Source organism: Aythya marila (genome assembly GCF_965140915.1).
Source record: "Aythya marila genome assembly, chromosome: 1".
Taxonomy (NCBI): Eukaryota; Metazoa; Chordata; class Aves; order Anseriformes; family Anatidae; genus Aythya; species Aythya marila.
In genome coordinates this window covers 169,356,393-169,378,806 of record NC_139042.1, presented here as the reverse complement: position 1 = coordinate 169,378,806, position 22,414 = coordinate 169,356,393, and the positions used below count along the sequence as shown (strand labels likewise).

At 37.7% G+C, this 22,414-nt stretch overlaps 1 protein-coding gene across 4 annotated transcripts in view; it reads left to right on the top strand.

Moving 5' to 3' along the window:
* CNOT2 (CCR4-NOT transcription complex subunit 2) overlaps positions 1–16,171 on the top strand; it is an 85,765-nt gene extending 69,594 nt beyond the window's left edge. For 3 of the 4 annotated variants that reach the window (XM_082760643.1, XM_082760640.1, XM_082760641.1), the window contains 8 exons: positions 866–990; positions 2,573–2,693; positions 2,806–2,962; positions 5,920–5,981; positions 6,078–6,127; positions 6,972–7,072; positions 7,619–7,763; positions 14,976–16,171. In XM_082760643.1, the coding sequence (XP_082616769.1) occupies positions 866–990; positions 2,573–2,693; positions 2,806–2,962; positions 5,920–5,981; positions 6,078–6,127; positions 6,972–7,072; positions 7,619–7,763; positions 14,976–15,062 (848 nt within the window). In that variant the 3' untranslated portion in view covers positions 15,063–16,171. Of the gene's footprint in view, positions 1–865; positions 991–2,572; positions 2,694–2,805; positions 2,963–5,919; positions 5,982–6,077; positions 6,128–6,971; positions 7,073–7,618; positions 7,764–8,402; positions 12,702–14,975 lie in introns of those variants that run through there. The other variant, XM_082760642.1, reaches the window with a different exon arrangement.
* The last annotated feature ends 6,243 nt before the right edge of the window (positions 16,172–22,414 follow it).

Here is a 22,414-nt window from a genome sequence, read left to right as displayed (position 1 = left end):
TATTGTCAGCTGCTGAACCATTTTAGATCTTACCCATCTATTAAGAGATACTGAAAAACAGGCCCTGGACTTCCCTCTGCCATTGCTTACTCGTCGTGTAGTTTGCAAACAAGTCACTGTATCACTTATCTCAGCAATGAGTATTTGCCCTTGGGTGCCTGGTGTGGGTTTTTTGTTTGTTTGGTTGGTTTGGTTTTGAACTGGCATAGAAAAAATGTTGCTTTTCAGTAGTCAGAATCCATGTTCCAATGTGACTGGCCTACTTTTTTTAAATTAGGGTCAGAGCACTGAGAGTTGCAGGCTAAATGCTTTCAGTTTTCATACTGAAAGTAGGAGTCGGTCTTATGTCACAGGCAAGTATTTCATTGGTGATATGTTCTGTTGCAAGTCAGCTGGGCATCGTCTTAAGAATACCTGCTTCTAAAGAGATTATGCTAGGAAATTCTACATACAATTAGGGGATAGAGGAAAAATGTGCAATCACGAAGGCTGTACATCCTTCCTCCATCAGTAGATTTCCTTAAACACCACTATAATAATGCCTGTAAAGATTGTTTAATTATTTAGAGGTGCAAAATAGGTGCTTTTTGTGGTAAAAGTTTTGGGCTTCGTTCTTAAAGCAGTGAATTTGTCTATGAATTTAACCCAGAGTGTTTCTCAGCTCACACTTAAATAGAGGCTTTAGTCTAATCTGTGTGGATGTTGTAAACGAATATGCTTTGTTTTGTTTTACCCGTTTTCTTTGAAAGTCATTGCTGCTGTACAACGTGCACATAATGAAAATGCGCAGTAAGCAAGATCAACAGCAGAAAATTCTTTTCTTAGCAGTCATTTAATGTTATTCCTGCTTTCATTTTGGTGATAGTTGGAATGGTAACAAAACCAGCAAGTGAGCAGTCCCAGGACTTTTCAATACACAATGAAGATTTTCCAGCATTACCAGGCTCCAGCTACAAAGACCCAACATCAAGTAACGATGACAATAAATCTGTAAGTAAACCATGAAGCTGCTCTTATTTCAAGTGTTTGTGCTTTTCGTGATGGCTATGTTACAAAAGGCACAGTGGAATCTTAGTGGAATTCACAGTGGAAATTTATAAGAGTTTCAAATTTGCTCCCCTAAATTAACGAGAAATCTTAAATAAGCAGGTTTTCATCTGTGGCCATGTAGATAGTATTTCTCAGGAAGATCTTTTGTTCCAACAGTCACTGTAACCTAGCTGTCTTAGCTTCATAAGAGTTCTGTGTATCCTTTTGTATTTGGAGCGGGGCTCGACAGGGAGGAACTTGCAAGAAACTTGTTTTCAATAACTGACATAAACTTCTTTTAAGTTGAGCAGTTTATAACTTCCTTTTCTACCAATTCCACCTCATTTTTCACCGTTGAGGCCTCTCATCAGTAGTAGTAATTTACACATTATAACATCTTTTTTCAAAGCTGTCAAATCCTTTAAATATTAGGTGTTACAATATCTAGTCAAGGTAAAAGTCTTGATGGGAAAATGAAAGCACAGGGAACAAGCTCTCTTAATAGAGACCACTGCATTCATGGGTATGTTGTAGACTAGTTGGATACATTATATCTTAAATATTGCTGCAATTACTGTGTTTTTTTCACTATGTACTCTGAAAAATGTGTAATAATTTCTTTTTATTACAAATGAAAGGTAAATACACTAAAATTTGGGTGGCAGAGAACAGTGTTCTACCGAATTTAACAAAATGTTCTAGTTTACAATTGTTTTATCGTTTATAATTGCAAAAATATGTTAATCAGGGTGCCAAAAGTACCGATAAGTAGATATTATATGCAACTACAAACTCCTGTGAAAACTGAAAAATGTGACTTCAGAAAAGGTGGGGACCAGGTGGGAAGCCTGGTCCGCAAATTTTGTCACCAGTTTTATGGTATGGAAAACATTCTGATATGCTTAGAGTTGAATACAGTGAGGAAAAAGGGAGTAGATGTGATTATACTGTATTACTGCAGAGTTGTTCTAAAGCACATTAAAGAATAAGAAATCAGGGTTATGGAAAATGCCTTTTGTCAGTATATGAGCTCCTGGAGAGCAGGGAGAGTTTTCTTGCCAGACAGTGTTTACATCTCTTTCTTGATAGTTGCAAAGGTGCCAACTGTATGTTGTTTGCACCTGAAATTGGCTTCAGTTACTGTTTATTGCTACATTGTGGAGTGTAATGGACTGCAGGAGCAAGACTGTCAGAAAAATACATGATGTGATGAGTCCAAAATACTTGCTAACCACAGGCACTTGGGATATCCATTGTGTATTCAAACACAGGTGTAAAATATTTTCTTATCCTTTTATATTGCAAGCTATAGGCTCATTAATAGCCCTTTTTGAATGGGAGGTATATTTTAGGAAGTGTTGAATATTTCATAAGGTTTGTCAGCAGAACACAGGAGTTTCAGCTTTGTTCCATTTTAGTGCCTAATATGTTAGAGTGACCTGATGTTCTACTGTTCAGAGCTCCTGACCAAAAGATACAGTTAACCAGTCTTTCCATTCTGGATTGTTTCCATCATACCAACTCTACCAATTATTTTTAATAGAATTTGAATACATCAGGCAAAACATCATCCAGCACAGATGGGCCCAAGTTTCCTGGAGATAAAAGTTCAACTACGCAAAACAACAACCAGCAGAAAAAAGGGATCCAGGTGTTACCTGACGGTACGTATTGTTCCACTTTGTCCTCTTCAGAGGTTTTGGCAATCCTTTTAGAACATCATGTTGATCTCTCCCCTTCTTGAAAGGAGAAAATTAATTTGTTCTTCTTGCCCAGGTCGGGTTACCAACATTCCTCAAGGGATGGTGACGGACCAGTTTGGAATGATTGGCTTGTTAACATTCATCAGGGCAGCAGAGACAGATCCAGGAATGGTACATCTTGCATTAGGAAGTGATTTAACAACACTAGGTCTCAATCTCAACTCTCCTGAGTAAGTTTCTGGTTTTTAGTACTCTCTTCAGTTTTGTTTTTATTATGCTGTCATTCATAATAATAGGCTCACTTAGCTCACATAAGTATCAAACCCACAAGATATTTTGCCAAATGAAATTTGAAAATGTAATGACAGTAAAATAAAACTTTTATAAACAAGAGAATTGTGCTTCAAGGCATACTGAGATCTTGTTTTGCAAGCTTTTAATAAACCTAGTGGCTTTGTTTATTCTCCTAACTCCTTCAGGACTTTCTTCAAGGAATTGACAACAGTGTATTGTTAATAAATTTCATGTATACATTATTTTTCAAATAATACTATTCCTTGAGGATACCTGCATTTAGATGTCATTAATTTTGGGGTAAATATTAGTACATTTACAGTGTTTACTCTGCACCAAAGATGAAAATGTAGTGTTATAGTTCCAGTCATTCAGTTCACCTAAGTTTAGTCATCCAGGCTTCCTTTAGAGGCAGTGGAGAGAAAAGCAATTGGTGACTGCACGATGGTAAGAGAAGTTCTTAAGATAGTAAGGTGAATCACCAGCCTAGAGTGCTTCTTTTTCTCTACCTGTTACAGATGGAACTTAGATGATCAGTTTCGGGAAAAATGCCTGTCTTGGGGACTGCAGTTGTGTGAGATAAATTGAATTTCTGGTACCCTTTCAGCTAAGACTGTGCTGTCATGACTCTTTTAGAGTCTTGAAGAATTTTTTACCTTTCTCTTTGAGGGAGTCTCTGAGGGAGACTATAGGCTGCTGACTTATTTTAATCTATGAAGATACAAGTGGTAGGAAGCACACCTAGTGCTTACCATATCCTTTGCTAAAATCTTTCCGTATCCTGATTTACTGTGTTAAATTATGTAAATGGATTTTTTCATTTTTTTGGCAAATAAAAAGCAGAACTCAGTCACTTACCTTACTTCCATGGTAGTGCAGCTACAAGCTTTCACTGAGATCATATTTGTGCAATTGCACAAATTGTGGGAGAAAAAAAAAAAAAAAAAACAACAAACAAAACAAGATACTTAGTTGCCTTGGATAAAGAGTTGTGATGTTTTATTTCAGCAGAGATTGTCATTGTATTAGGCTTTTTGGCAGTGTAGTATGTGCATCCTAGGGTTTCTGTATAATATATATATAAACAAAGGCCTAACAGCATACATACACGGTTTGTGTTTCATAAATTTATGCACAGCTGCACCCTGGATATGTGAGTTTAGGGAAGACATGAATGGGGATATCAAGGTGAGAGGGAAGTCACAGGAAAAATGGCTCCTGATCTTTGCTATCTTGAAATTATTGGCGTTGAATTGCATATTTCTTTCTAGAGGTATAACTTTTAACAATGATAATTTCTAGAAAATGTTCTTACGTTAGACATCCTTTGTTTGGTTAACAAATTGTCATTTGAAAAACTAAAAGCTTTACATGTTTTTTGGATTTTTTTTCTGCCTTATGACGTACTTCTGATGTTAGAGCCACCTATACCACTTAAACACTTATAAATGTGCTTTTAGAAACACAATTCTAGAATTCTGTATATATTTTTATTTGAATTAACCCCTGTAACTCCTAGTTCTATAAATGTTTTCTGTACAGGTAGGTTAACACTCATTTCAGTTGTTGAAAGAATGGTTATGTATTGCCTGTGCAGTCCTAATTTCTTTGTGAAGAGAAATGCTTTTCATTCCTTAAGACAAATTAATATTCTGCATGAGCAAAACTGAAAATACAAATGGCAGTACTTCATTTAATTCTTTAGAGATCATGTAGTAGTTCACTCATTTTCAGAAGCACTCTGAAATGTTAATCAAATAGGTTGTATGCTGTCCAATACCTCCTTGAAAAATGTTAAATTAGTATAGTTTTATTTATGTCACATAGGGAACGCTGTGCACAGACCCTGCAGTTTTTATTGTATTAAGTGCAGTTGGAGTCTGTAACAATCCTGGATTCTTTACCCTAGGAAATGAGATCTCTAGGGCATGCATGATGTGATGGAGCTGCAGGAAACTCCTCTTCTTGGGCAGTGCCTCTCTAGGCTTCCTGCAGAATATTTTAGTGATTTTCAACATCTGCAAATTTCGCTCCTTCAAATTCTATAGCACAAGCTTTTGCTAACACGAAGATTAGTTAACCTAGAACAAGATTAACACAGTTCTATCAGTGTAGTTTTTGGCCCATGTAGCTCAGCTGGGAGTTGGTTTTGCTCAGGTAGTTTTGTAGGCTTCAGCTATTTTATAGCAACTATTAAGCCTTTGACAAGAAGGAAGCAAAGATTTAATAGAGCGTACCATACACAAGTTTCATTTCCACAACATGCAATAATAGCCTGCCGTTGTGGATAAGTCAAAGTACATTGCAGCTGCACGCCAAAAGTGTATTTTACTTGGTCCTTTTTTCAGTCCTTTACCTGTTAATTGGAAAACTCCATTCCTTGGTACATCAGTCATTGTAGCAGAGTTAGAAGATTCATAATATTCTCTTTATTGAACTAATGACTTTAATGACATGTTAGTAAAATCTATTTGAAAGCAAAATATTACGTCTTCATAAATTTATTTTAATATTGTGCATGGGGTTCAGTGCGTTTTTGTGGTCGGAGAAATAAATGAACTGTTCCTGATCAAGTTAAAACACCAGGTAAAAATGGGTCCCTAAAAAGGGCCGGGATCCCTGGCACTGAAGTTGGAATGATAAGTAAGGAATGATAGATTAGGAAGGAAATCTTGGCCCTGTAGATTCCTAAGGAAGTTTAAATGCAACCTTTATTGAAAAATACCATATTAACCATATTAAAAAAAATGAATAAACATTGCTATTCTAGGAAAATGGGCTGGAAGTTTCCCCCTCTCCTTACTTCTCACCCCAGGTGTAGTGATGTTGGTTGTGTGGTATGTTTATTACATTAAAAAAAAAATAGTAAATTCCTATTTTTCTTTTTCTTCAGAAATCTTTATCCCAAATTTGCATCACCCTGGGCATCATCACCTTGTCGACCTCAAGACATAGGTAAGAGAGAAATGACTATTCAGTTCAATATTAATATTTGCAAATTATATTCATTTACATGTCTTAATAGTTGCATCAATTCCGATTCTCTTTTAGACTTCCATGTTCCATCTGAATACTTAACTAACATTCACATTAGGGATAAGGTGAGTACGTGTGTGTGTGTGTGCGCATATTTTTTGTTTGTTTATTACCAGTAATTTTCTGAATTTCCTTTCAGATAGGTAATGTTCTTCAAAATCAGTGCATTTTATGGATGTTCTCAATCTTTTTAAGATCAGTGATGCGTTAACCAGTTAATTATATGTATCACGTACCCATTCCACCGTAGAAAAAGAAAGGGAAAATAAAACTGAGAATGGGCATGCTTAGTTAACAAATGCATTATGTTTTTACAACTCTTCCCTTCATGCAAAAAACAAGTTTGTTATAATCCATATACTGTAATAATATTCAAATGCCATATTAAAATCAGACATTTCTTCTTCAGATAAGATCAGAATTGTGAATCAAGATATTCTTACATTTATCTGTTGCTTCCCATGTATATTTGAATAGGAATTTTTGTTAGGTATGTTTTCTTTCAAGTACTGTAGTTCCTTAAGAGGGATTATTGTGAAATATGGTAAGAAATTGTAGTGGTGTTACTTAATACAGTGTAAAGTGAGCAAATACATTCAAATGGTTTAAAAAAATAAGAATAAAAAAGTAGATGATGGGCACAGGTACAGGGCTAAAATTCTATCTTGCTGATTCATTCTTTCTATTTATTTTCCTACTGTATCCTGTTAGTTGGAAAGGTTAACAAAGTGAAGAAGAAATGATTGTTCTAATAACTGCTACTCTTGCTGTGTTAGATTATTGTTTGCAACACACTTAAGATGGAAGCACATTCTGGATGTATCCTTGTGTTATTTAAGTGGGATAGTAATGTCTTTAAACTTTTATCTATTGTGATTTTTCATCCTCATTTTCTTCAATCTTTTGCAGCTGGCTGCAATAAAACTTGGCCGATATGGAGAAGATCTCCTGTTTTATCTCTATTACATGAATGGAGGAGATGTATTACAGCTATTAGCAGCAGTAGAGCTGTACGTTCAAACTATTTTGTCAGTCGTATTTGATTTAATCTATTGCAGTAATGAAGTAGTATGTGTAATAAAACAGAAGACATGGAAAACAGAAGCTTAGACAATCTAAAACTGGAATTCTTTTTTAAAATACCTCCTCCAACATTGGTTCCATTTTGTACCTTTTTTTATTCGTATAGTGGAAATCAAATGTCTATCTCATACATTTGGTATTCTTATAAAACAACGTGAAAAAGTGGTATGCAGATGCCAGTAGTTGTTAAACATTGAAATTAGCCATCTTTAGCAAAATGAAAACCAATAAGTTAGCATAAAAAGAGTTTGTTGCTTGAACTTCTTGAAGTTTCATGTGTGATTAGGTTGACGTGTAATAATTGTATGGAAGAGGTGTGAGATAGCAGGTATAGCGATATCTTAGAAATATTGTTTTGATTTTAAATGCATTGTATAATTTTGATTTAAACTTTACAAAAAAAAAAATTAGTTTATGAGGTCGAATTGAACTAATACTAAATAATATTTTTTCCTTCCTATTGAAAATAAAAGATTTAACCGAGATTGGAGATACCACAAAGAAGAACGAGTATGGATCACCAGGGCACCCGGCATGGAGCCAACAATGAAAACCAATACATACGAGAGGGGAACATATTACTTCTTTGACTGTCTTAACTGGAGGAAAGTAGCTAAGGTACCTCTTTTCCCTTGTGAGGATATTTTAAGTCTCTCAACCATGTATTTTTAGACGGACAGAAACCCAAGCTCCTCCCAAAAGTCTGTGGTTGTTTTTTTTTAACCTCCTATCATCCTCCTATCGTTTAAGTTCATCATCTTAATTTCTGATGTGTGCAAGAACAAAGATTGCCTAAAACAAATGGCTTGATTGTAGAGAAGGAGGAGCTTCTCTCCATGTCCTGATTTCATTGGGAAGTACAAGGAGCTAGAACTTGTCATTTTCATTGTAAAATATGTTGAGATTGAAAGCTTTTTTTTTTTTTCCCCAACTACAAAATTATAGAATATAAAGGATTACTTGGCATTTTAGAAATTATGCATGCAAATAAATACTTTATTATTTTTCTTTAGAAAATTGGATAGGAAGCTACCATATCACGCTTTGGAAGTAAAAAAAATAAAAAAATAAATAAAAAAAAAATAGGCGCTTGGTATGGGAGGAGGCTTTTTTGTATATTTGTTTTTCGGATATTGTCTATCCTTGAGCATAACATAGGACTTTGGTGCTCTGTTGTTTGAACGTCCAAGTATTTTGAAATAGATCACTTCTTTTAGGGAGGAGGTGTATTTTTCATGATTGTTTTCTGTATTCTAGGCCAAGAGGCATTAAAAAAACACTAAAGAACAACGGTCTTCTCCCTTTTCCACTTGTGATAATTTGTTTCTTTCTGATCATAAATATTGTCCATAATGTTCACCATTTACTTGCATTGTATGGAATTGTGCTTGATTTTCTCCACCTTCCCCCAAAGATAATTCTTTTTCAGTATTTTAATATCTTCAAACTTTTAAAGCAATCTTGTACAGTGTCTTTTCCTTGCTGGATCACGATTTCTGTGATTTCTTTACTCCACAAAAGCAAATATTTTTCTAATGAGGATACGTGCCAGAACATTTTTTGAGTGATCAGGAGTATTGTCATTCACTAACCAGACTAAATTAATCTTGAAGCCTTGAAATCATCAGATGGGATTCCTACATGTTGGAACTATGCATTGTGGTTCTGCATGTTCAGGTCTTTTTTTTTTTAAATTGAAATCTTTTCACCTGGAGCCTATCTTCTGCATTGCTCTCTGATAAAGCATTTCGTTCCTGTGATAAAATCGCATCTACATGCTTTGAGATGATGAAATATTCCATTGAATTGTTTGTGCGTTGGTTGATGTGTTTTCAGACATCAACTTTAAATTGAATGGGTTACACTTGAGTATTCCTGTTCCATTAAGTGCATTAAATTTCTTCCTACCCAGTATGTTGAAGTTTGCCATCATCTAGAGATTAACTAGGTAGGATCTCTTTTCACCCAATAAATTCTCTTAGTCTGTACAACCCCTTGAGAAATTTACATTTTAATTGTTTCAAACGATGTGGGGAGCTCTTCAATCCATTTGCACATGTGATTTGTTGTCTCTGCTACTTTTCCAGTGGTCATAACAAAGCTAAGATTTCCAAATGGAAGGTTTTAATAGCCCCAGCCTTGCCTATTTAACTTTTTGGGGGTATGTGCAAGGTGATTCCAAGACCTTTAAGCAGACATTGCTCACCTCAAAGGAGAACACAAACAAAAGCAAAATTTTATTTTTTTTTTAATTATTTACTTGTTGTTTGGTATACCCTAAGTAAAACTTAGGTTTCCTAAGGCACTGTTTAAAACTATTTTGTTATTACTTTAGATATTCAGAGAGGAAGTAGTTACTTTTTGAAAGAACAGATTGCTTCTTTGGAGTCAACTTAATACGTTCTGTTTATTAAAGAACAATAAGATCCTCATGTAGGTACCTACGCAGAGGATCAGATTGAGTTTTTACCATATCTGGAAAAAAAAATTTCTTCTATTAGATGGAAGTGGTGCCCATTGTATAAGGATAGTAACCCCTTAGCGTGGCTTCTTTCTCTACCTGTAGCAAACGTACCAAGCAGCTACTTGATGCTTAAGTGCTGCTTTTGAAGATGGTATTTTCTGTATTTGGATTTGTAAGAGCTGTCCTGAAATTCAGCATCCAGAGCTTGAGTTGTTCTTTGGCCCTCTACATCCCTTCCTCTGTTAAAAAGTCAAGCTTGCTTCATGTAGTAGGCATTCATGGAGGTAGTGGTGACACAGATACACAAAACACTGTTATTCTCTAAATGATTTTGCCCGAGATCTATACAGATTCTCTTCTCTTTATTTTCCATGCTGAAAACAGTTTTCCTAACATTAAAAAGCAACTGACAGCTAGTAAGGGGAGGGATATAATTTTCTAGTCTTTCACCTGCTGCAGTAAGCTAACAGGAAACGTGATTTCTTTCCAATATCCGTATCAATTCCAGTATCTTTTCTTCTATGCTTGCACATTTCTCAATATAACAATTGGAAATGGAATGTTATTTTGTATTTTCGATTTTAGTTTGGTGCAAAGTGCACCAGACGAGTTGGGTATTGATCGTAGGAAGCTAGAAGAGGATTTGAGGAAAAATTGGTATGTTGTTACGTGGAAAAAGAATCACTTATTGGAAGTAATTTTGTGAGACTGCCATCTATGATAAGGAAATAAGAACTTCTATAAATGTACGTCAAGTGTGTTCTTGGCTTTCTATGGTAATGATGATACCTCTGATAATAATTTCTCGAATTGACATTTCCGAAGAGGAATAATACAAGAAGAGCGGCAATATTTGATGACCTTTAAAGCGAGGGGAAATATGGCCAAGTAATTTTTTCTAACAAACACAGGAGTTATTAATGTTTCAGGAAATTAAAAATATGAGAAGATGGGAAAAAAGAGAATTCTGATAAATTGCAGTTTTTTACTGTAACAGCTATATTATTAGTGAGTACTGGGAATATTCGTTCCTTAGAAGGCCATAAGAGTGACTGCTCTTTTAGTGGTTTAATTAGTGCTCTTTTGAAGCAGTCAGTCAAGAATTATTTCTGGTAAATTACTCTCTCTTATTTATATGTGCAAATTAAATTATTTTTCAAGGTGCTTTATCAATTCATCTGCTGTTTAATGTATGTGCTCAAATATAGGGCAACAGATTTTAATGTCTTATGCTTTGCAGAAGCTACATTGTGCAATTATTAGCCTACGTATTTATCTACAAATTAATAACATTTAATTTTTAAAGTTATACTGCATTATAATTGATACAGTGACATGTAACTGTTTACTTTGGATAATATTACTAAATCTTACAGCTAAGTTTGTAAAATGCAAAAAAAAAAAACATAGTTTAGCAGATTGGGAAAAACAATCTAGATACTGTCAAAACAAAGCCCAATAAGGTAGACTGCATAACTTCTTTCAAGAAAACATTTTTTTTATATTAAAGAATAGGCTTTGTTTTCTATTCCTAGTTCTATTCGATTTCCTAAAAGAAGGAAATGCAGCAAAATAGCTGAGTAAGGAGACAGTTCCTAAACTGTTAAGTTTTAATTAATTCCACGTTGATACGTGGTTGTAAATGTGAATGACAATTAACTTCAAATTCACCTTAAATGCCAAACAAAACCCAGGAAAATGCTGACTACAGATATGTCTCTGTATATGGTTTTTCATCCTAGGGCATGTGGAAAATACAATATGGTTAAAGACACTTTGATTTTTCACTGAGGATTTGGCTTTGTAGTTTGCTGCTGTTGAGGAGACATGAAAGACACTCAAATGAGAGAGGAAGGGAAGTGGATATGAGACCAAAAATGCCTTCTACAATTGCACATTTACTGAAATCCTGATTTAAATTGTCTGCAGTATGAACTGTCTGGAAGTTCTCCTTTGAAAAGTAAGGAGAATTAATCCTGGTTAAAGGGAAAAAAATCTAAAACCTTCTGCTTTGGTTTTGTATTTATAACGCGTGGAGTTCTTTATGGGAGAGAAGATTAAATTTCCAAGTGTTTATTTGCTTGTAAGGGTTGCTGCCTGTATTAAATTACTTTCTATCATTTTAAGATCAATATTAATTTACATACTTCTATAATTGCTAGAAAGTTAAATTTGTTCTTATAATAGAAATGTGCCATAGCATTTTAATTCAGTCCCTAATTTAACCTTGGGTCTTTGCATCCACCCTTAATCCAGTAGAAATGCTGCTTTTCTGGTCCCATTTGAAATGTCAACAATCTCCTTTGATGGATTTACACCGTCCAGAATATTTTGTCTGGACGCTCGGACACTTCCTATTCAGCAAACTTTGTTTTGATTTACTCTATTAATGCTATGGGTCACCTTAACCAATTCTCTTTTATCTTTAGTATTCTATTATCGTTTGTATATGTGCAGGCTGATGTAACTTTGCCATCAAAATAAGTTCTCAGAGTGACACGAGAAGTGATTGATTTCATTGCGCAGAACAATTTCTTATTTAGTGTTGCACATGTGCTCGAAGTTTCCACACGCACTTACTAGTCATTATTCTTGGTTAATAAAAGGTATTTAATTTTTAATAATTACTTCCATGTGGAAAATAAAACAATTTAGCAAATGTTTGTCCATGGATAAGTGGCATTTCTACACCTTATTTGTATCTGTTTATATTCAAAAATATCAGTGCTGCTGTTCACATCCTAAACTATAGTGGCCCCTGGAATCAAAAGTAAAGCATAAAATACATGTAATATAAGTATTTTTCTATATGTAATAAATAATTACCTTTTAGTTTTCAACAAATTTTGGTGAATGAGTTCTTTTTTTTGGTATTCTCAGATATAACTTTAGGTATTCTTAAACACTGCTGGATATTGGGCTTCAGCACTGCTGATGCAGGGATACGAATGAAAAAGGCTCTTTTAAGCCTTTTACTTTAAAAATCAATGGCAGTTTGAAGTATCAACTCATACTTCTAAAGCAACTTTAGTAGGATATCCTATTCCTTCTTCTAAATGAAGGGTTTTCTGTTTGTGGCACACAAAGCACTGCTCAAGCTACCGAGCATTTCCTTCAGACACACACCTCACGCAGAGCAGCTACTGCCAACAGTGGCATGCAACCCCAGTAAGTTTGGAAATCCCCTTTTTTAGGTAATTGGTACTGTCTTACCAGTTTAAGTAGCTGTTTTCCATGTGTAATTTCAAGGGTGTTTCAGAGCCTGTGAAGGTTCGGGTAACCAATGTAAGCTGTTATCATTAACCCTTTCTTTTGTTTACAATTCTGATAAAGAAGCAATTCCCCAACAGCTGACAGTAGATTGCTAGTAATCTGCAGACCCTTCCATGGTTATGTGCACAATGAAAGCTTTGAAGCCAGGAATGGGAGAGAAGTTTGCGAGGTATTTTTCTATTATAAAAGTATATCAGATTTACTGAAGACTCACCCAACAGAAACCAGCTTAATACCTGCATAGATTTGTACGCCTTGATCTTGCCTCTGACAAAAGGAGAGAGCAGGCATTTCTTCAGCACCAGCACATGGGTATGGATTTGCACAAGAGGAGAACACACACCAGCAGATACATGGTCTTAATCAGGAATGTCAAAAGCAATTGACCTGTATCTGTAACTTAAAGGGCATAGTGCAAAAAATAAGGAAAGAAAAACCCGTCTGGAGCAGACAGCAGAGAAGCAAGAACAAGGTAGAAATGCAACACTTCAGTGCAGATGGCTGTAACCTCACATAGGCTTTGCTAGGATTTTCCAGGTTTAGGTACAGTATTCTCTGGGGAGTACAGACAGTGATTTCGTAGCATTTTTCCCTGATTTATTTCATTACCATGGTCAGTGTACCTTCTTTGCTAGATAGACCTTGTTTTTGCAAGAGAGATCTGGGAGCTGGATTTCCTAGATGTTAATTCTGATCTTGCACTGACTTTTTCCTTAGTTTGTCTACCTGCAAAAACTACAATACTTTAGAACACTCCCTCAAGTGATTAAATAGTGTAGTAATCTGTTCGGTACTCTTAGTGTTTCTACTGGTGCATAAAAAGAGTGGGATAAGTTTTCTCTGTAGATACAGGTGATGATCTGCTGAGGTTCACCAGGCAGTTAGACAGAATAAATGACTGTGTGTGCCCAAGGTATAGCTGCTGTTGAATTAACAGGAAGTAGCCTTAAAGAAAATTGTGCAACTTCCACTTACTCTGCTTCTTGAATGAAGATAAAATGGGGAGGAGACACAGTTAAGCTGCTGAAAGGATCTGAAAATGTAAGATTTCAGTAAGTCCTTGTACATTTTCGCATGTATGAAGTAACGAGCACCACATGTCAAAGCATACTGATTAGGGTTGTGGGCACAAATTAAGGTTGCAGAGGGGAAAAAATGTTTTTGGTTTTTTTTTCAGTGTAGTCATCAGGGGGCATTTAGACACCAGGGCTGGCTACAGCCTGATTTGTAGTAACTGCTGTAGTCTGATTAAAAACTCCTGCTAGATCACTGAGAGATTTTATAATTACACAATGCGGACACCCTCGGACAAAAGTCAGGTGATTGTGCCAGTGAGACACTAAAGCTACTTATTTATGCGTCAGTAGCTTGTGTGGCATCTGAACACATAGGGAAAGGTTTCTATTTGATATGGTTGTTTATAAAACGCCAGGTGAATGTCTCATGAAATTGTGATAGAATAGCGAGGAACTCAGCAAGTGCAGGAGGGTTGGCTAAGTCTGAAGCTTAATTTTGAGTACGAAACGTGGTGGAATATTTTGTTCAACTCTGGCTTAAGTAGGTTTCAGAAGTTTGTCCCTAGCACTTTAGGTCATGTTTCACAACGTTGTATCTAGCTAGTTTAACTTACGCTTGGGCCTGGTAGTGTTCCACAAAATATCTCAAAACTTCAGATTATCCAAAGTAAGACTCCTTCTGTCTTTCAACATTTCAGACGTACACTTTTATTCATAATTCAGCTCATGCAATGATTGTATGTATGTGTTTTATGAGTATACATGTCTATATGTGTGGTTGTTTGTGATCATACCAAAGGCTCCGAGAGTAACGTATTGTTTCATTTTTAAAAGGAGAGAAAGAGCCCATACATTGCAGGTGTGATTGCTCAGGATGTTAAAGTTTTTCTAATTAAAATGTAGAATCCCAGATAGAGAAATCATGAGTTTTTTGCCTTAAGGTAGATGAAGACTTGATCTCTTCTGTATTTGTGCTGTTCAAGCATGGCTTGTAGCAAACAGCTTTTTACAGTTAAATGATGTGTTGTTTTATTTGGCTTTGTCTTTTTTTTTTTTCTTTTTTCTTTTTAATTGTAGGAGTTCCATCTGGAATATGACAAATTAGAAGAAAGGCCTCATCTGCCATCAACCTTCAACTACAACCCTGCTCAGCAAGCCTTCTAAAGACTTCCCTTTTCTTGGGGTATGGCTGTCTCAGCACAATACTCAACATAACTGCAGAACTGATGTGGCTCAGGCATCCTGGTTTTAATTCCTTGAGGATCTGGCAATTGGCTCATGCGAAGGGTCACCATTTGAGGTCCTGCCTTACTAATTATGTGCTGCCCAACAACTAAATTTGTAATTGTTTTTCTTTAGTTTGAGCAGGGTCTGAATTTTTGTTTTTGTTTTATTTTTTTGCCAGCAGACAAGCTTGGGTCTGTAAAGACAAGCGAGTACACTGACAAAAGTTTACCACTTAGTTTTCCAAAATGTAAAAAGGAGGAAAAAAAAAAAAGAAAAAAGACAAAAAAAAAGAAAAAAGACAAAAAATTAGACAACAAAATTTGCATTGTTCATTGTAGCACTATTGGTAATAAAAATGTTTGTGCATTTTTATGTGAAGATCCTTCTCGTATTTCATTTGGAAAGATGAGCAAGGTTTGCTTCCTTCATTTTACTTCCCCTTCTGTTTTTGAAAGGCAGTTTTCGCCAAGCTTAATGCAAGAATATCTGACTGTTTAGAAGAAAGATATTGCCACAATCTCTGGTTAGTTTCCAGAGTTGTGTATTACTGAGCTTCATCTTTCCAGAATGAGCAAAACACTGTCCAGTCTTTGTTACGATTTTGTAATAAATGTGTACATTTTTTTTAAATTTTTGGACATCACATGAATAAAGGTATGTATGTACGAATGTGTATATATTATATATATGACATCTATTTTGGAAAATGTTTGCCCTGCTGTACCTCATTTTTAGGAGGTGTGCATGGATGCAATATATGAAAACGGGACATTCTGGAACTGCTGGTCAGGGGACTACTTTGTCGCCCTGTGCACTAAAGGGCCAGATTTTCAGCAGCCAAGGACATCCATACCCAAGTGAATGTGATGGGACTTAAGTGAACTGAGACAATTCACTCTGGCTGTTTGAACAGCAGCGTTTCATAGGAAGAGAAAAAAAAAAAAAGATCAATCTTGTATTTTCTGACCACATAAAGGCTTCTTCTCTTTGTAATAAAGTAGAAAAGCTCTCCTCACTGCAGTGTTGACTTTGATTTGAGATTGTGAAATTATTTCTTCAACAATGAAAAATGGAAAAAAAATTGAAGTATTAAAACTATCAAGCTGTACAGTGGTTAAGGCACTTGTTGAAGAGTCTTTTTGCTGCTGACAAGTAATTTTATGAGAGAAATTTACGTTTTTTTTTCTGCAGTAGGCTGTAACGTTTGGTCATCTTGGTTTGAAATCCTCAGAAAACAAACAAGCACAACACATCATTTGTCATTTGTACAATGGGGGGGTTGGTGGCATTTCATATTATTAAAAAGATGCTTCAAGAACTCATCACAGAAGGAAAGCTTGGAAGAAGCTTGGTTTAGAGCTGATCATACCTTACTTCTGATCTGCTACTTTCCCACTTTAGATACACATTTCATTAGGTGATCACTAGTACTTGAACTTGCAGACTTGAACAAACATGAATATGCACTGTTTGTGGAAAAAGCACAATTCTTCTTTAGAGTGGAAGAAGAAAAACCTGAACCATTTGGATAGTTTTCTTTCTCCTGATGTGATTGATATTTCTCCTTAAGTTGCCTCTGGTAGTGCAAACTGTTTCAAAATACCTGAAGTTACCATACAAGAAAAAAAAAAAGTCATTAATTTTTTGAATTATTCTTCTTTCTAGGTTTTAACCTATTTTTCTGTGTAGTGCAAAATAAAAAATAGCTTCATGGAATTTATTGAACTGTGAACATCTGAAATTGACCGTTCAGATGTGTAGCAATTTTAAATTCTACACTTCTATGTGTAATTCAAGATGATAGACATAAAAATGCCAATGATCATCTTTTTATTTAGCTGAACTGCTTCTTCAACTTGAAATAAGGGATGTTTACAATCCAGATGATGTTTAACACAGCTGAAAACATAGCAGCTTTTTCATCTCTCGGAGTGGATACGAATATGTATGCATGTATTTGCCTACTCAAGCATACAGTTCTAAATTTTAAAAAGGATATTCTTTAAAAGTGTCTTGCTCATCACTCCATGATAAACGCTTTTTTTTTAATTTATTATTTTTTACTGCCAGAGGTTTTCTGTGACCTTAGCATTTTTGAAAGCTTCTGGAAATAATGTATACTGCTTCAAATCACTTATTTTTTTTTCTTATGATTTTTGGTTTGTTTTCTCCACAGAGCTAGTCTCGTGGAATTTAATGCCAGATGTGATAAGGGGGCCAAGGCGAATTACATTAAAAATAATATCTCATTAGCTAAATATCTTTGATACTTCAAAACCAAGCTGAAATTGAGACAGAAGTTTTTCAGCAGGTTACTGCAGTGATATAGTCACATTCAACTGTCCCGTACTTCAGACATGTGAGATGTGGGATTCAACTGTTAGCAAGGAACTGGTGATCTGCTCTTCCCAGGGGAAACGCAAGCCATCCATCACCTGTATTTTGTGTCATTAAATACACAGAAACTGTAAAATCTGATCTAATTTCATGTTACCTGAAGCAGGTATAACAGTTTTAGATATAAAAGAAGGTATCAAATTAGAGGCGCTTGGTAGCCTGATACCACATCAATGAATCAAAATGAAAAACCCTATGCTGCCTCCCTCCCCCCCCCCCTTTTTTTTTCTGAAAGGAAGAAAAAACTCATTTACACATGGCAAATGGGTGTCTGAACTGAACCGGAGATTTTTAATACTGACAGCTACTGTCTGAGGCTTTTGTTACGTCTTTTTCACTATTGCTATGAATAATGGCAGAGAATAGAATTCTACTTTAAAAATACATTTACTTGTGTTTCCCCCCATAATTAAAATGTTGTGCAAGGTAAGTTCTGAGTAACAAAATCGGCATTCTTGGAAACAACTAAAAGACAACTAGAAGCACTACTGGCCCGTGGAACAGACACACTCGCTTCATCTCTTCTTAGTGCACGTTGTTTTTAAGTATTTCTTGAATCATTAAACAGCTGCTTTTCTTTTAGAAGTCCGCTCCCCTTAATTTCCAGGGCTAAAATGGTTTTTACCCACTTGAGTATCACCAGTATTGCAGAGAGCACCGATAGCTTGTATTTTCACAGCTGTTACTCAACCCACCCTGCTTGTGAGTCCACCTAATTGCCAGGGCATCCCGGAGGAAGGAGGTAAGGACAAGCCACCTTAGTGTTCAAAAAGAACCAAGAAAACACTCAGGCCTTAGTGCCTGGTGCCATGCACACTTAAATACCTTCAGGTGCTTTATTAGTCTAAATGAATACCCTAGTGGGAATCCTGTAGATGCTCACGTTGTTGATCTATTTTGCATGTGACTATGAGCTCTGTTACTTAAAGTTTGTAAATCCTCTCTACCTAAGCCAGTATTTTTTGTACTTTTTTTTTCCATTTTAGTTTCCGTGGGGCAAAAAAAAAAAAAGTTTGAGAAACTGCACAAAATATACGTGTATTGTGGTCAGACATGAAATTGGTTTCTGAGAATGCTTGCAGTGTGCTGGCAGGCTCTTTCTGTTACCTATAAAGAAACCAGAAGCCACCTTTGGATCGGCTGTGTGGCAGCCAGCTCGATCCTGCACAGTGCATAGGTGGCAACAGCTCTTGAAGAAGGGTATTCGGTTTCTAAATAACATCGTTTTAAAGATATGGGTATATATCATCTAGAAGGAAAATAATTAAATAAATAACTCCCGTAATTTCTGATTGAAAGTATTTCCATGGCTGGACGTTGATTGAAATAAAGAAGAGAATTCGCTTGCTCCTCTTTGCCACACTCAGAAGAGCTTCCAAAGGCACAGCTGGGATGCTGAATGTGAGGTAGCTGGGCAGTGCTTTTGTTTTAAGATGCTAACTATAACAATTGCTTCTACTAAACCAAGGTGTCTAAATGTGCTTACATTTCAGATATGATACCCTTTCATGTTTCTCAAAACTTGCTGCTGCCTAAAAATTACACTAGTGGAATTTGACTGTTGGTGAAGCATGCCGGCTGGGTTGAGCAGCTCATCTGGGTGGCTGGCTGGCTGATGCTTTCGTTTTCACAGAGTACCAGGGTTAACATGCTGTTTACATGCCTCCACCCCCTCAGTAAACATGCACGCTCTCATTTCTGCAGATCTGAGTGCTTTTGGTGCATTTGAAAGGCCAGAGGAAATGCAGGTAGATGCATTGTTTTCTAACTGCGGTTTGAATGACTTTGGTCGCTTACCTCTCCAAACCAGGCTATTGGGGTTGAAGTTTATGTTTTGAAACCAGTGTTAAAACCCACTGAGCAGTGGTTTTGAACATTACAGACTCAAGCCACTTCAGGGTTAGCAGTGCTGACTGTTCTTGGATCTTATTTTCCTAGGCTCTGGTTTATCTTTTGCAGTTCATGCTGCCTTGCCAGTATAAACGTGACAGTGTTGTGTGTAGGTTTGTGGCAGAATTTTCTGCAAGAAGACTTCTTTCAACCACCTCTGGTTTAAATAAACAGATGACTCTGCACCACGCTTCTGTACAGCAATAAACTGGCCGATTTTCACAGTTATCTGCAACATCCTGCATCGCCTGCAAAACGATCCTGATAAGGAGCACAGGGAAGCATCCTGGAGCTGCTCTGTCTGATGCAGACCTTGCTGAAAATTTTTGGAAGCCCTTCAGTTTTTCTCCACAGCTCTTTTTCGGATAAAGGGTTCGTTTTGGTGGTGTTTTTTTCCCCCGCCCCAGGATGTGTTTCTACCAGCCAGCTGTCATCTTCCTCCCTTTGAAGTCCGCTTTACTTCCTGCTGGGTGTCACGGTGGTGCTTTCGAAAAGGCGTTTTGTTGTTGTGTTTATACACATCGTAGCTGTTCAGAAAAGCAGCCTGCTACTGGCACTGTGATGGAGGAGGACTGCAAGAGCTCCCTGACGGACATCACCGGCACCACCACCACCAGGCTTCCACACGGACACACGCGCGTGGCCTCACAGAGCTCTTCCCCATCCACTGTCCTTGTCGGCGTGTGTTCACACATCAGGAGAACCTCCCACAAAGATGGGTGTGGAGAACCTGCCCCATCTCTCCTTCGTGCTGGATGGATGGTGCTGGTTAACGTGGGCTGCCACTGGGGCAGGTCGGCGGTGGGCCTTCTGCTGCCGAGGGAGGCTCAAACGGCTCCTCAGGTCCCACACGTGCCCAAGATGGAGGCGTCCCCGCCGTGTGCCACACAAGCTGGCCTGTAGTTGCGTGTGGGCCCTTCGCTAATGGCGATAGGTCAGCCGGCACGCTGGTCGTAGGACAAGGACGGGCTGACAGCGAGCAGGCAGCAACCGGCCTGGCCTGCCTCAAGGTGGCTGTGGAGGTGCTCACGTCCTTCAGCAAGGTTGCTGGGCTTCAGCTCAGAAGTCTCCTGAAAGTCACCTTTTCCAAGCGCCGCGTGCTTCAGTGTTTGCTGCAGAACTGGCCTTTTCCTGACGTTGGGCACCGTCACACAGATGTCAGACTTCCTGCTGAATTTCTAAGACCAGGCTGCTCCTAGCCCAAGCTGCGGGTACCCAGCCTTGTGCTCCTCCAAACCGGGTGCTAATGGTCCGCTGCTCCTCCAACTGACCCAAAAAGACTTGTCCTGAGTTAGTTATCAGTGCAGGACTGTGAAAATACAGGTAAAACAGCCCCGCTGTCTCCTCAGGTCTCAGACGCAGGGTTTGATGCACGCAGAAGGCCAGCTCTCAAGGTTACAGCGTCACCCAGAGTGTTAATTTTTGGCTGACGGCACTTTGTGTGCAGGGCCCAGCCAAGAGCTGAACCAAGTGACAAACACACAGAGACTGGGCACCAGCTGCTCCAAGGGGAAGGTATCCAAGAGGTCACGGCCCATCTGAATTAAAGGTGGGACGATTGGGAATCGGGGCTGGAGCTTGCCTTCAGGATCATGAAGGTGGCGAGCAGCAAACCTACCTGATCACAAGGATATTTTTTGTCATTTAGGAACTCCACGCTGGAAGCTTCTCCACTAGAGACTGCACCTAGCATCCTGCTGCTAGAAAAACCCATTGCAGGTTCAAAAAATAAATCCCATGCTTGGAGTCAGCAAACTTTTCCAGAGAAACCTCTAGCATTAGGAATGGCTGCTGTAGAGCGGCTAGCCTGAGGACAGAGCAGCAGCACGCTGGTGCAGCCGAGGACAACATTTGCATCCATTTATATTCCTGTCACAGTGTGGATGCTTAATAGCCGTCCTGCCAACCGATGCTCAATATTCCAGTTGGAGAACCTATGGATCAACTTTATTTTTAAAAGTTTGACGTTGCTCTCCACAGCAGAAAAGTGATTGAAAAGTGCGGCCAGAGGAAAGTGCTGTTTGCCTTATTTATTTTTCTATTATTTCTGTACCTTCCTGCCTGCTGTATCATCAGGTTCAACTATCATCTCAGAAATTGTCACACTTTGTTCTGTGGAACTGCCTGTGATAACGACTGCGGAATAAAGACGTGGCAGGCGCTTGTGGCACTGAGGTGCTGCAGAAGCTGCCATGGTGGGTGGTGCTGGGTAATAACCAAACCCTATTTGTGAAGTGAGTGCATTTTCTTGGATCCTTTCTACAGCCCTTCTGTGATAAAGGGCACTTTTAGGGCTGCCTTATGAAGGCCGATACCTTCCTGAAAAAAGCAATTCCTGCCCAAAGTCATTCGACAGCCTACGTTGGTTTTACCTGTCTTCAGATATCGACGAATGACCCCAAGGTTGTACAGATGCTGGATTTGGGTCTCGAGCAGGCTATGGGGGGACACTGCCTTAGAGGAGACAGGCGGGCAGGGGGCCAGCAATGTGCCCCCCGCCCGCCAGCCCCCCTCTAGACATCGCACCTTGTGCACTGCTCGGCACTAATCTGCCGCAGCGCTCCTGCAGCAAATCTCCCCAGGGCAGATAATCCCATCGCAAGCTGTCCCATCCACCCCCGGAGGGACCCAAACTAGGTCAGATGGGTTGGTATATATATTTTTTTAATAATATTTTTTCTAGTTTACTAATTAAATATTGTATTTTTATTTTTTAAATTGCGATTATACTTTTTTTTTTACTTTTTTTTACTTTTATTTCATCTGTTTTTTATCTTTCTTCTTTCTACTACTTCCTCTTTCCTTTCTACTTTTTATCCATTTTTTTAATTTTTGTGTTAATTCTTTCTTCTTCCTATTACTTTTTTCTCTCCTTCCTTGTTTCTTTTTTCTCCTCTCCTCTCCTCTCCTCTCCTCTCCTCTCCTCTCCTCTCCTCTCCTCTCCTCTCCTCTCCTCTCCTCTCCTCTCCTCTCCTCTTTTTTCTTTCTCTTCTCCCTTTTCT